Here is a 12,008-nt window from a genome sequence, read left to right on the forward strand (position 1 = left end):
GCCTCAAAGAACAAACTGCATTGCTGCATATTCTTCAGATTCGTGCTCCACAGAGTTTTTTCTGTTGTTTCGAGGGTCTGTGGGCTTGGAGATAAATGGGTGGAATAAGCCCCAGTCCTACTGCAGCACTGTCTGTGATGGGAGCCCTCTGATGAGTCAACATGGATTGTCTTTCATTTTCCTCTTTCTCAAGGTCAATAATTTCAGGAAAGAAATTAATTATCAAATAGTCCAGGGAGATTGAATTCCTTCCTCCTCCCTGTACATAGCTTCTCTCTTTATCTGAGGGTAGTATTGTCTCCTGTCGGTAAAAACTGCAGCAAGGACTCATGCCTGCTTCCACCAGCAATGACAGAGACCATGTTGTGACCAAGACCTGCATTTCTGTCCTTCCCTTTCCTTCTGCCAAATGCTTGCTCTTGTTTCCAGTCACCGCAATGTCCTGGTGCGGAAGTCTGCAGCTGAACACCTACTGACTGTGATGGAGCAAATTGGAGCTGAGAAGCTCCTGTCAGGCACACGTGACAGTACTGAGCTGCTGGTTCACACGCTGGTGAAGCTTGCTCAGGATTGTAATCAGGACACAAGGTGAGGATCTTAATTTTACCTCCTAGAAACTGAAAGGTGTATGATGTCTGGCCATGATAAAGCAACAAAAGAGTGGAAGGTAAAATAAACATTAAGAAAGTTACTTCCTAGTGTGGATAATGGTGTTTAGGGAAACAACTGTACCGGATAACATGAGGTTGTCCAGCAAGAAAGACCACTGCCAAATTCCTGTGACTTGAATAACTCTTTATTCAGATCAGCTGAGCTCAGATTAATCAGTCAAACAACTTTGTTTGGTCCTATGTGCTCAACGAAAAGCTGAAGCATTGGCCACTATTCATTACATGATGATACCAAGTATTTTTTTCTGGTAAGGTTAAGACTCTCCTAGAAAAATTTCATTTGTCTTCAAGCAACGTGTTCAGTCTTTCTAAATCCCTTCTGCAGATCTAATTGCTTATGCTATTCACAATATTTTCTTTCTATCTGTTGTATAATGTTGTTGTCTGTGGCTGAACAAATTACTGATTTCTTCTTGAAGATAGCTGTAGTTTCACAGCAGGTTATAAAAATGGTAACATCAACAATACAAACAAAAAAACACCCTTCTTTGACTATGGCTCTCAATTCCAATTAATAGGCGGCAAGAACACACAAGTAACTTACTGTATACCTGTACTATAGCATAGTAAATAGTAAATGTGAGTTGATTTGTCCTAGCTTGTCTGCCAGTAAAAGGAAGGTAAATTTTTGTACAGTGGCAGCAAGACATTGCAAATTAATCATGGCAGCAAAGCAGATGAACTCCAGTCATCCCATAGGATCCTTCGATCCCACAGAAACAATTCCACAATTTCACTGTGAAATTGTACTTTCCTGTTGCCCTGTGTCCTCCAGTGCTTCTTGTGTTCAGCTGGCAGCATTGCATAGAGGTGCCAAGTGGAGGTAAATATCTCTGAGTGGATAATAACTTCTTATGAAAGTACTGCATGTGAGAATTCAAAATATCAGCATATTCTATTAATCCCTTTCTTTTTTTATGCACAAAATGAGGGAGAAGATGACTAATATTCTGTAGCAAAAACAGTTATTCATTTCTCTCTTCCCTGTATTAGGTTTTATGGACGGAAAATGCTGAATATATTGATGAGTCATCCAAAATTTGATGGGTATTTGAAACAGTTTCTCCCCTCACGTGACTTGCGAGATGTTATGGCAACAATTAAGCAGAAAGTAAGTGCTTGGCAGGAGAGATGTCTCCTTTATGCATGTCCTGATGTTGCTAATATGAGATTTAAAATATTAAATCTTTCTTTATCTCATTCTTCTTCTGTTGTATTATTTTGCTCCTGGAAATGAACTGTTGATTCTTAGCACGTTTGTCAGCAGACAGTGAGGGAATTAGTATGGTTAGAAATAAAGTGGGTATATGCTGATATCAACAACAAACAGGAAAGGGAAATAAGAGAAAATGATTTTACCCCCCTCCATAAAAACACTCCCCCCCAAAATGCCCCGTTGCCCCTCTCCCCCAAAATGCAACAGATGAAAGAAGTAATTGTGCCAAGAAATTTCCCATATGTACAAAAGATACACAAAGCTATCATAATTAGTGGCTATATTATCTGTATTCTAGGAATACTGCCCTGATGTCATGCTGTCTGCAACTACCTGAAAGGAAGTTGTGGGGAGCTGGGGGTCAGCCTCTTTTCCCAGATAACCAGTGATAGGACTAGAGGGAATGGCCTTAAGTTATGCAAGGGGAGGTTTAGGTTAGAAATTAGGAGACATTTCTTCTCAGAAAGAGTGGTTAGGCATTGGAATGGGTTGCTCAGGGAGGCAGTGGAATCACTGTCCCTGGGGGTGTTCAAGGAAAGGTTGGAAGTGGTGCTTAGGGACATGCTTTAGTGGGCGACATTGGTGGTAGGGTGATTGTTGGACCAGATGATCTTGAAGTTTTTTTCTAATATATATATTTTTTTCTAATAGATTTTTTTCCTAAGTTTTTTTTTTCTTAATGATCCTATTCTATTCAAAGAAGCTCCATGAATTCAGCAGCCAGTGGAAAATCATCCCCATTTTTTTTTCTATCTTCTCCACTTACATTCTAGAAAGGAATGTGTCTTCGTGCAGGAGTGGAGAGAGTGAGTGTGAACCAAATCAACTCCCAACATAATGGGCCAACCTCCAGAGAGTCCAAAAGTTTTCTGCTATTCTCTCTGAGAAGGCTTGTTCCCTATCAGTTTGCATTATTCCCATTTGTGCTTATGACTAGTGATTTTATAAGATTTTATACTGCCAGCTGTTGTGGTAACACCTACAACCTGCATTAGGTTAGTGATAACAAAACCTTCAGTAGACATCTCTGAATTTCTGGTCCATCTCTCTCTCTCTAAGTTACAAAATGTGTTCCTAAGCCTATTTTTGTAGCTGTGATCCTAGTTAAAATCTTTGTTTTAAACAAATGCTTCCCTATTTTCTCTTTTATAAATTAATGTCTGTTTGTTTTTTAATATATGTATTTAGGGGATAGAAGACCATATATCTGAACTTCCATCTGCCAAGGGCCGCAGAGAGTTTAGGAGCAGCGGTCTGATGGTATCCCAGGAAAATTTGCCTTCTGATGAAGGGTACTGAACACTTCTGTTTCATCTGACAAACCATGTGGCAAGCTTTTTGTATCTCTTCCTCAGTAAAATCTTTCTGCTGGAGCTGAACTGTGCCAGAGATTTTCTAGCCCCACAAAACTTTCTACAATGAAAAATATCTGCTTCTGCAACTAGGCTGAATACAAGTTCTGTGGGGGGGTTTCCAGAAAAATTGAGAGAGGAAGAGATTACCACCAGTGGCAGTCCGGAAGAGCCGATGCAATGGCTAGGAGAGTGTTAGGGAGGCTGTGAGAGAGTCATGTCTCTGCTGTTTGACTTGGGACTTATGATTTCAGTTGGGGTCTTCTTATCTGAGTGGAGTCTTTTTTTTTTTTTTTTTTTATATGGGTAGTTTTGATGAGAAGTCCCAGTCTGGAATGAAGATGCCATTCCCAAAAATGGCACTTGCCATGCGTGTGGTTTAAGCTGGCTGAATCAATTGCTTTCAAACAGCATCAGCAAGACAGTTCCTGAGTGGCTCTGGAAGACAGACATCTCAATGTGGACTTTTTCTGTAGCTATTTATGCCGTTCAGACCCATGACTGGTTGATGGATGGACAGCATGTTCTCCACCCCCACACACACTCCCCACCCCCAAATGCTGCAGATCAGCATTCAAGATAGGAACTTGGTCCTTGCTGTCTCCCCAGGCTAGTGGGAAAGCTACTTGTACCTGCTTTCCTCTGACTACAGAGTGGGTTTATGTAGCCCTGTTGTGCTCAGTGGTGGTAGGAAGGTGACCACACACCTCCCCAGCATGGTTAGGAGTGCTCCCATGCTCATGCCAGAGAGAGGTTGATCCAAGGGAATTGTTTCCATTGAGTGTGTTAAGCTGTGAATCAGTCCCTAGGGAAGCAATAATGCAAGCACAATAGTAGGCTGTCTGACTTAGGTTTTCATCTGTGTTACTGATCCTCTGGACCCTTTCAGATATACCCTTTAATCTCTCTGAGGGGGATTCACCTGTTCAGATGCATCTGAGTTATTTATCCACATTCCCATACCTATTACAGGGACACTTCTCCAGGACATTTCATTTTCTTTTAGTATAGACAATTCATAACTTTAAAGTAGTGCCTATTTTTCCCCACAAAGGAATGCTAGATTAATACCTTGAAGACATCTGAAGATAAGTGAGATGAATTCCATCCTTGGTGCTTTGGTTTTCCTATGTAAGCAGTAGTTATAAATGTATTTGGAGGTTGTCTCCTAGAATGATTGTTATGAGATCAAAGTTGCTTTTCAGATCAAGATCTAGCTGAAATCACACCATTAGGAAGTCTCGAGATGTTTTCCTCACAATTAACTGAAGATATTATCGCCAACAGATTTTACCTTGTTTTTATTTTCCAGTTCAAGGTCCGGCTCTGATGTCCTCATCTTACCCCGTCAGACAGTCCGGCACACATCACTTCGCACTGTGGAAGAGATTGAACAACTCAAGGAGCTTAACAAGCTCCTGACAGCCAAAGAGTTTCAGGCACGAATGGAGGGAGTAGTACTCCTCGTAGATCACTGCAAAAACAACCCCCAGCTCATCTCAGCTAACATTGTCCAGGTATCTAGGACATCTCCATTGCTTTTTTCCCTTCAGTTTCCTTCCCAAGCCTGTCACAGTAAAGTTAATTTCATGTGTCTTGGCACTACGTGCTAGTCATTCAGGACAAGCTGGTCCCTTCTCACCAAAAATAATTTAATTCAACTCCAAGTTTCAAGGCAAGTAATTTCAGTCCAGATGTACTTTTCTGTCTTTTGCCTGTTGGTGTTGTTCATGAGTTGATGATGGAATTTATTGTTGCTGTAGCTTCTTACATCACAAGAATGTGACTTGTGATTTATGTGACTTACTTCTATTCCTCTATTAGGTAGAAAAGAAAGTAGAAAGAAAGGAAACCCAGCCACTGAAAACTTGGCAATTACTATTCAGAAGAAAAATGGCTTGGGATGGGGAAGAGAAGTATCGAGCTGGGTAGATTTAAAAAATAAAAAATAAAGGTTTCTCTGTACACTTTATCTTGTCACGTGAAGGCAAAACTCAGCCTTCACTTCCTTTCTCATCCCTTTCTTGATTGGGAAATCCTGTTTTCACTCTTCTTGGGCTTCTCTTTTCTCTTTGCAAAGAGAAGGAAAATGTCTGGAGACATGGCTTCCTTTTCCTCTTAGCATCTGCTTTTTTCCCCTTTTACAGAAAATGGTACCTGATAAAGTGATTGAAACTACTTCCATGAGTATTAGCATGGCATGTTAAACTTGAGAAGTCTACCTTAGAGAGATGGTTAGCTAGAGAGATGGTCTGGATCCTAGAGAGTTCATCAGAGCCCTGCTATCCTCCAGACCAAGGTTCTGAGACAGCTAGATAAAACAAAACTTGGTTCTCATCCAGACTCAATTTCGGCAAGACAAAATCTACCCTCAGTCCTTGAGACAACACTATGGAAAAATGAGAATCATAAATAGCTGTTTTCATACCTGTATGTCAAAGATTTTTTTTTTCCATTATCAAGGCGATTTAATGATGTATAGGTAAAGAGAAACTCCACATAAACTCTCTCATCCTCAACACAACCTTGTAATAAAATATGAAAGTGTTTTAAACCAGCATGAGATTGTGCAAATACTACAGTGAGTAACCCACAGGAAAACAGTGAATTTGTGCTAGTAAGCACTGGCTTGACAGAAAGGATTACATTTGTCTTTTATTTGGTTGAGAACTTGTTTCTGCGTCACTTGTAGAAACAAAGACATTTTAACCCAGCTTTTATGTTTGTTTTCTTAACAGATTTTTGATGTTTTTGTACCGAGACTTCAGGATTCCAATAAGAAAGTGAATCAGCAGGCACTGGAGGCTCTGGCTTCAATAACACCCATCCTCAGAGACACCTTACACCCAGTGCTGATCTCTGTGGTAGCAGCAGTCACTGACAACCTGAACTCAAAGCACACAGGGATATACACTGCAGCTGTGAAGGTGCTGGAAGCATCCATTGCTCACCTAGGTAAAGCTGACCTTGGATTTAGACTCAAAGTGTGGACTCTCCATCTCAGAGCCAAGTGAACACTCAGTCTGTTGATAGCTGTTGTTGTCTGTGAAAGATTCAGCTGTTGCAAGGTGTTTAAGAAGTCCTGACTGAATTCTTTCTATCCCAATCTATTGCATCTTGTGATGTGCAGCTGAATGGATACTGCTTATCATCTAATTACTAATTCAGCAGAGAGAACATTATAGGCATTATTCTAAACTCCTGCCAGAAGAGTATGAGGGAAGCAACTAGCATGTCATGTCAGTTTTCTCCCTTCCTAATGAGAAACTGCATGTGTTCTGTTTTTATTGAATTGGATTTTTAAGATGTTAATTCCAGTAAGTTTATATCCACTAAAACAAGGTGAAAGTAATGTATTTTTTTCTTTGACACATGAAGGGGTGGTGGAGGCTCTTTGCCCTTGCTGAGCTTTGTTCCATACTCTGGCAGTGATGACTCTCTCAAGCAGATGTATCTGGAGTTTGCTGACCTAAAGCTTTGAGCTCACTCACTTATTTTGTAGGTTTTAGGTAGTAGTTTAGCCATATACAGCCCAAATGAAAATGTTCCTTTGAAATTGAAGACTGAGACCTTGATAAGATTATGTGTTATGAAAAATCACAGGGGAGATAGATGAAGGTGGAAAGGCTTGCTGGATAGTCAGAAAGACACTGATTATACACATGGCTAGCATGTATTTCTTAAAATATAGGAGAGACTGCCCTGATGTGGTGACTCCCTACTTCCCCTCACCTGTCACAGGTTTCAGTTTGCCTTAATTTGTAGATGGTAACCTACAAATAAGAGAATCAGAAAAGCAGAAAGAAAAGGATGGGAGAGAAGTACAAGGGTCTCCGCTAACATTTTTTTTTTCAGCTAAGTTTTGTGTTTGATATTAATAATTTACAACAGTGAGCACAAGGATAGAAAGCTGGCTGGCACTCCAAGTTAAGGAGGGGCTGTTAGGATTGGTTGCAGCCCGGGGACACAGTCGGAAACCAGCCTTAAGTCTGTAGAAAATATTCTCTGTGACTTTTAGCTTATTCTTATGTCCTTTGTTTTAGGCAGCTGGGTCCCCTGGAGGATCCCTCTGCAAGGATCTGGTGGAGAGGTGTCAACATTGACTGTTTTTGTTCTTGCACACGTTTCCACCAGGGAAGGAGACCAAGACTGATCTGTGTAGTTTGCTGGGGGTGTTTATGGATTTATATCTTTTCAGTCTAGTGTTTAAAATTCAGTGAGATTCAGACCTGAATCCAAATCCAGACGTGAATTTGCCTCTTGATCTTCTGGTGTAGACTTAGAAGCCCATTGACAATACCTGTACTACCGCTGTTGTTGCTGCAATTGTGACCAGATGTTTCCAGTTCCTGGGGGCTCTTCATATGCTATTTACTGGATCTCTGACTTATGTTGAAATGTGAGATGAGAGATGGTGTGTGTGTATTTGTGCATGCATGGAGTTTGGTTTTGGAAAGATGGATGCCATCACTAAAAGTGTTCACTAGAAGTTTTTTTTTTCCCCTCCACTGATTAAAACCTACTGCAGAAAAGCAGTTTCCAGATAAAGTGTTTGGCTTCCAGAGTTGATGCCAAGTTTGCAGATCACTCATATCATCTATGCTATATATCAAAGGACTTAAATTCCTGCCAGCTGTAACTGGTAAGCTGGGTAACAAGAAGCTGCCATGGTGCAGTCCTTATGCACCAATTTCCAGACAAGCCTGAACATGTATCAGCATTTCCCCAGATTCTTGTGAGTCTTTGTCTCTGTGCTCCTTGTCTGCTTTGGTACAGAAGGAGCTGAACAATAAATCCTGGTGTTCAACTAAGCTAGAATTCAAGGACAAAGGGACTTTTGGGAGGTGGTTTGGGTCTAGTTTGATTTCCCAAACTAATTGCTTTGCTGTTGATGTGATACTGGTGCATCGGAGCTTCTGCAGAACAGCTTCCTGGAAGATTCTACATTATGGGCATCCTGTCTGCTTTCTACCTTTCTTCTTTGTCTTTTATTTTTTTTTTTTAAAGGGAATTTATGGTTTGCCAAGTTCATTTCTTTAGAACAAACAGGTATAAATCCAGGTGTAAATGATGGCTTGTTCCAAATGTTGTTCTGCATGGGGCAAGATTGCTGTAGCCAGTAATTACATGGCCAAGGTCTGCTGTAAATTACCTTGCCACACAGATTTATGCCAGCTGTGAAAATGCAGCACTGGGTGAATATGCCTGAAAAATTTACTGTTGAACAGGAAGGCTTTAAAGGGGAACTAACAAATTTCTCCACATCAGCCTCATTGTGAACCCAGTGAAATTGCTGACCTGTTACCTTCCTATGTTCTAAATATGGGGCTGTGGGGAGAAGGGTGCAAGACCTGTCCTGCTGTTGGTCCTATTGTGGTGCTTGGGAGAAGGCTGGGGAAGAGTCACAGAATCCTCCTAACAGAGGATGTGGCAACCAGATCCCTTCAGGGTTTTGTGTGGAGCTTTCTGTCATCTTTCCCCCCTCACTAATTCTGAGATATGACCTTAAATTTTCAGCACTGGCATATGTCAGAACAGGAGGAAAGCACATCTATCTCTTATCAGAAAGACTTCGCACAGAGATATGTTCACAGAAATAAGGTGGGGTGTATATATATATATATATATTTTGGATCTGGTCATTTTTTTGCACAAATTCAAACAGGCAACTGAATCACAAATGTTTCAGAATTCAAGGCTTAGGGCTTTAGTGGTGGAAGGAAGGCTCTACTGGCAAAATACCTGAGCTAAACCTCCCTCATGCTTTAAAATTTTTTGCCTTTACAATTTCAAACCCCCCAACAACAGAACTCTCTAAAGAATGCTGCTTCTAGCTTAGAGTCAGTAAGTGCAATGTCTTGCCCCCATTGCTCCACTGAGTTTCCTAACTATGAGCCCTGCTATTCCGCTGAGACTCTGTATTGACGTGCTGCAAATTCTGAGTTTTAGATGAGATTTCCTCATCTGTCACCTTCAACGATCCATGCAGAGATGCAAGCTGGTTATAAGGTTGCTTGATCACTCAATGTAAAACCAAACACAAACAAATAAGAACACAAAGGAAACAAGTAGTAATCCCATCCAGCCAACAACCACCACTCTTCTCCTACCCCTTAAACCAAAAATCCTATCCATAAACTAAATTGTTTCCAAATAAAACCTAAATCATTCATCTAGCTTAGCCCTGAGATGGAGTTGGATGTTCCCAGAAGAAGGTCACACACAGCAGCAATTCATTAGCTGTGACCCTGGACCCTATCCTCACTGGAGGGAGCCACCTTGTAGATGGGGGCAGATCAAGTCTTATCACTTATGGCACCAGGGCATAGATCTTGCTCTGCTCCTACATCCATCCTAATCTGTCATCTGTCATGAAAGAAAAATTCTTTGGATGGCCACTGCCTGGCACCAGGGTGTAGAGTAAGGCCTGAGTAGCTCCCAGAGTGACCAGCCCCCCACAAAAGGGGAAGGGAAATTGCTCCCATAAGCATTATCATAGCAAAGAGGGGAACATGGTGAAGGTGAGAGCACAAAGCAGATTCTTCTTTCGCTTGTATTGCAAATGCTGGACCTGTCCTGTGGCCAACAGGTTTAGCTAATATCTAGTACAGACAATTAAAGCTGAGTTAATAAGAAATGAACTGCCTGCTGCCTTTTTTTCATCTAACAGCCATTAAAAGCTGTTCTGTCTTTTGGTCTTTTGAGGCAGCTAAAGTAATGCTTGGGTAGATTTGTTATTGACTGCAGCTTTAGTGTTTCAAAATGCTCAGGGCATTTGAAACCCTTAAATTGAAAGGTGAATAGTGACTATACATTTAATCTCCCTATAAAAGACAAATAATTCCTTCTCATCTATCCAAAACCCAAGTGTTTCCATGAAAATCTGTGTAGATGCCAATATCATCAATTAATTAACATTTCGTACTGCTTCAAAGTCTCCAGATCGCAGAGTGTTTTCTTATTTATTTATTTATTTATTTATTTTTCTTCTTTTTAAAGCAGCAGCAGTAAGGTAACTCTCTGAAGAGGAACAGCAAGTGTAAAACAGCATCTGCCAATATGGCAGGACTGTGAGGCAAAAAGCTAAGTGTCTGTTTAGAAAGGTGAATGAGAAGACTGTAATTACTAAAGCAGAAAATTAATTAGAATAACAGGATCAATTCTTCACTTCATGCTTGCAAAAAGATCATTAGGGACTTCCTTCTTATATCTCATGTAAAAACGAGCTCTTAATAGCACAGTGCTACTTAAAACCACTTTGGGACTTGGTTCTGTAGTAGTTCACAAAGAAAAGAAGTTGTCTGCTTTGTTGGTACCACTCCTGGAGACACCATGAGGTACTGGAGCATGTCTCATGAGCATCTGTCTCCAAGAGAAGCTTTGCTCAGCTTATCAAAGTGGTAGGACTAGAGGATTACAGACCAGTCTGGAAAACATTTTTAAAATTATAATAAGAACCCAAATCAACAATGGCCAGCATAGGAAAAACTTACGTGTTTTAAAACTTACAAGTTTCTAAAACTTCCAACAGTCAAGTATTGGGAAATCAGCTAGTTTTTAAGTCTCTGTGCCAAGTTCTGATTTCAGAGATGTTACAAGAGCCCCTGAGAGTACGTGGTGTTAGTGATGAGCAGGTAATTCTGTCATACAAGTAACTTGGAGTCTTGTCCATAGGTCCCCCCATGTAAATTACAGATTTAACGCCAGTTTATCTGTAAAGAGTGAATAGATGTGTGGACCTTTGAGCCTTCTCACCCTTTTTCTTCAAGGTTCATCTCTGCAAAACTCTATCATGCAAAACCTCCTCCCTACTTACGTGTGATTTAAATTTTGAGGGCCCTAATGAGAAATATGTAATACAGCTCCTTGTACAGCAGTTAACTTTGTATTTACAGGTGTGAAATGAAATCTTTTCTTTTTGAATTTTAAATCCTCCCAAGTAAGCTCTAGTGAAAGAGCAAATGTAAGAACACAGAAGCTAGTAGAAATTTATTTTACTTTACAGAATGCCATCACCTCTGCCCTTTTTTTTTCTTTTTTTTTTCTTTCTTATAACCTCTAATAGTAAGCAGAAATAAATGTTTTTCTTTCAGATAACACATTACTGCTGCAAGTGCTTGCCCACCGAGTGCGTTTCCTCAGCGGTCGAGCTATGCAGGATGTCACAGAACATCTGTCAGGTATTGACTGCTTCAGTCAATCTCCAGGTTTAAGTCAAGCAGTCTTTCACAGGAAATGGCAAATATTTAGAGGAAATTCCTCTCAATATGCGGTGCAGTAGCTCATCAATCACTAGAAGATTTTGGGCTTCTCCCTCTTGCAAAATACACATAAAAGTTGTATTTGGCAGGGCTTTACCTGCATGCTTGTCAAGGCATGCAAGATGTAAAATTGGGACTCCGGTGCTGATCTCTCCCTGAGGCATCTCAGGATCCACCTCCAGGAAAGAAAGGAGCTAAAAATACCCTGGCCAGCTCCTCTCATTGAAGGACAGTGCAGTAAAGGTCAAGGAAGTCTCTAAGTGGTCCCTTTCCTGAACTGAATGAACATCCTATAGAAAAAATTATGGTAACTGGTATTTCTGAGGATCAGTTTTTGTCAGCATGGGATCCTTGTCTTACTGTTGGAAACTTTTGTGGCTGAATCCTGCAGAGACTGGGGATTGTAGTGCAGGTGAAAACTCAAGACAAAATATTATAGGCAAGGACAATGTGCAAGGCAGGATTTGGGAACAGAGGGGCAGAAGTGGGCAGTTGATCCCAACCCACC

General features: G+C 40.7%; 1 protein-coding gene across 6 annotated transcripts in view; it reads left to right on the forward strand.

Moving 5' to 3' along the window:
• The window catches only part of TOGARAM2 (TOG array regulator of axonemal microtubules 2), a 61,139-nt gene that overhangs the window by 45,061 nt on the left and 4,070 nt on the right, over positions 1 to 12,008 (forward strand). For all 6 annotated transcript variants that reach the window (XM_080587609.1, XM_080587608.1, XM_080587606.1 and 3 more), the window contains 6 exons: positions 430 to 588; positions 1,665 to 1,782; positions 3,076 to 3,179; positions 4,552 to 4,756; positions 5,978 to 6,194; positions 11,333 to 11,419. In XM_080587609.1, coding sequence (XP_080443735.1) covers positions 430 to 588; positions 1,665 to 1,782; positions 3,076 to 3,179; positions 4,552 to 4,756; positions 5,978 to 6,194; positions 11,333 to 11,419 — 890 coding nt within the window. The remainder of the gene's footprint in view (positions 1 to 429; positions 589 to 1,664; positions 1,783 to 3,075; positions 3,180 to 4,551; positions 4,757 to 5,977; positions 6,195 to 11,332; positions 11,420 to 12,008) is intronic.

The sequence above is a fragment of the Anser brachyrhynchus genome, assembly GCF_964034855.1.
Source record: "Anser brachyrhynchus genome assembly, chromosome: 3".
NCBI classification, from domain to species: Eukaryota; Metazoa; Chordata; class Aves; order Anseriformes; family Anatidae; genus Anser; species Anser brachyrhynchus.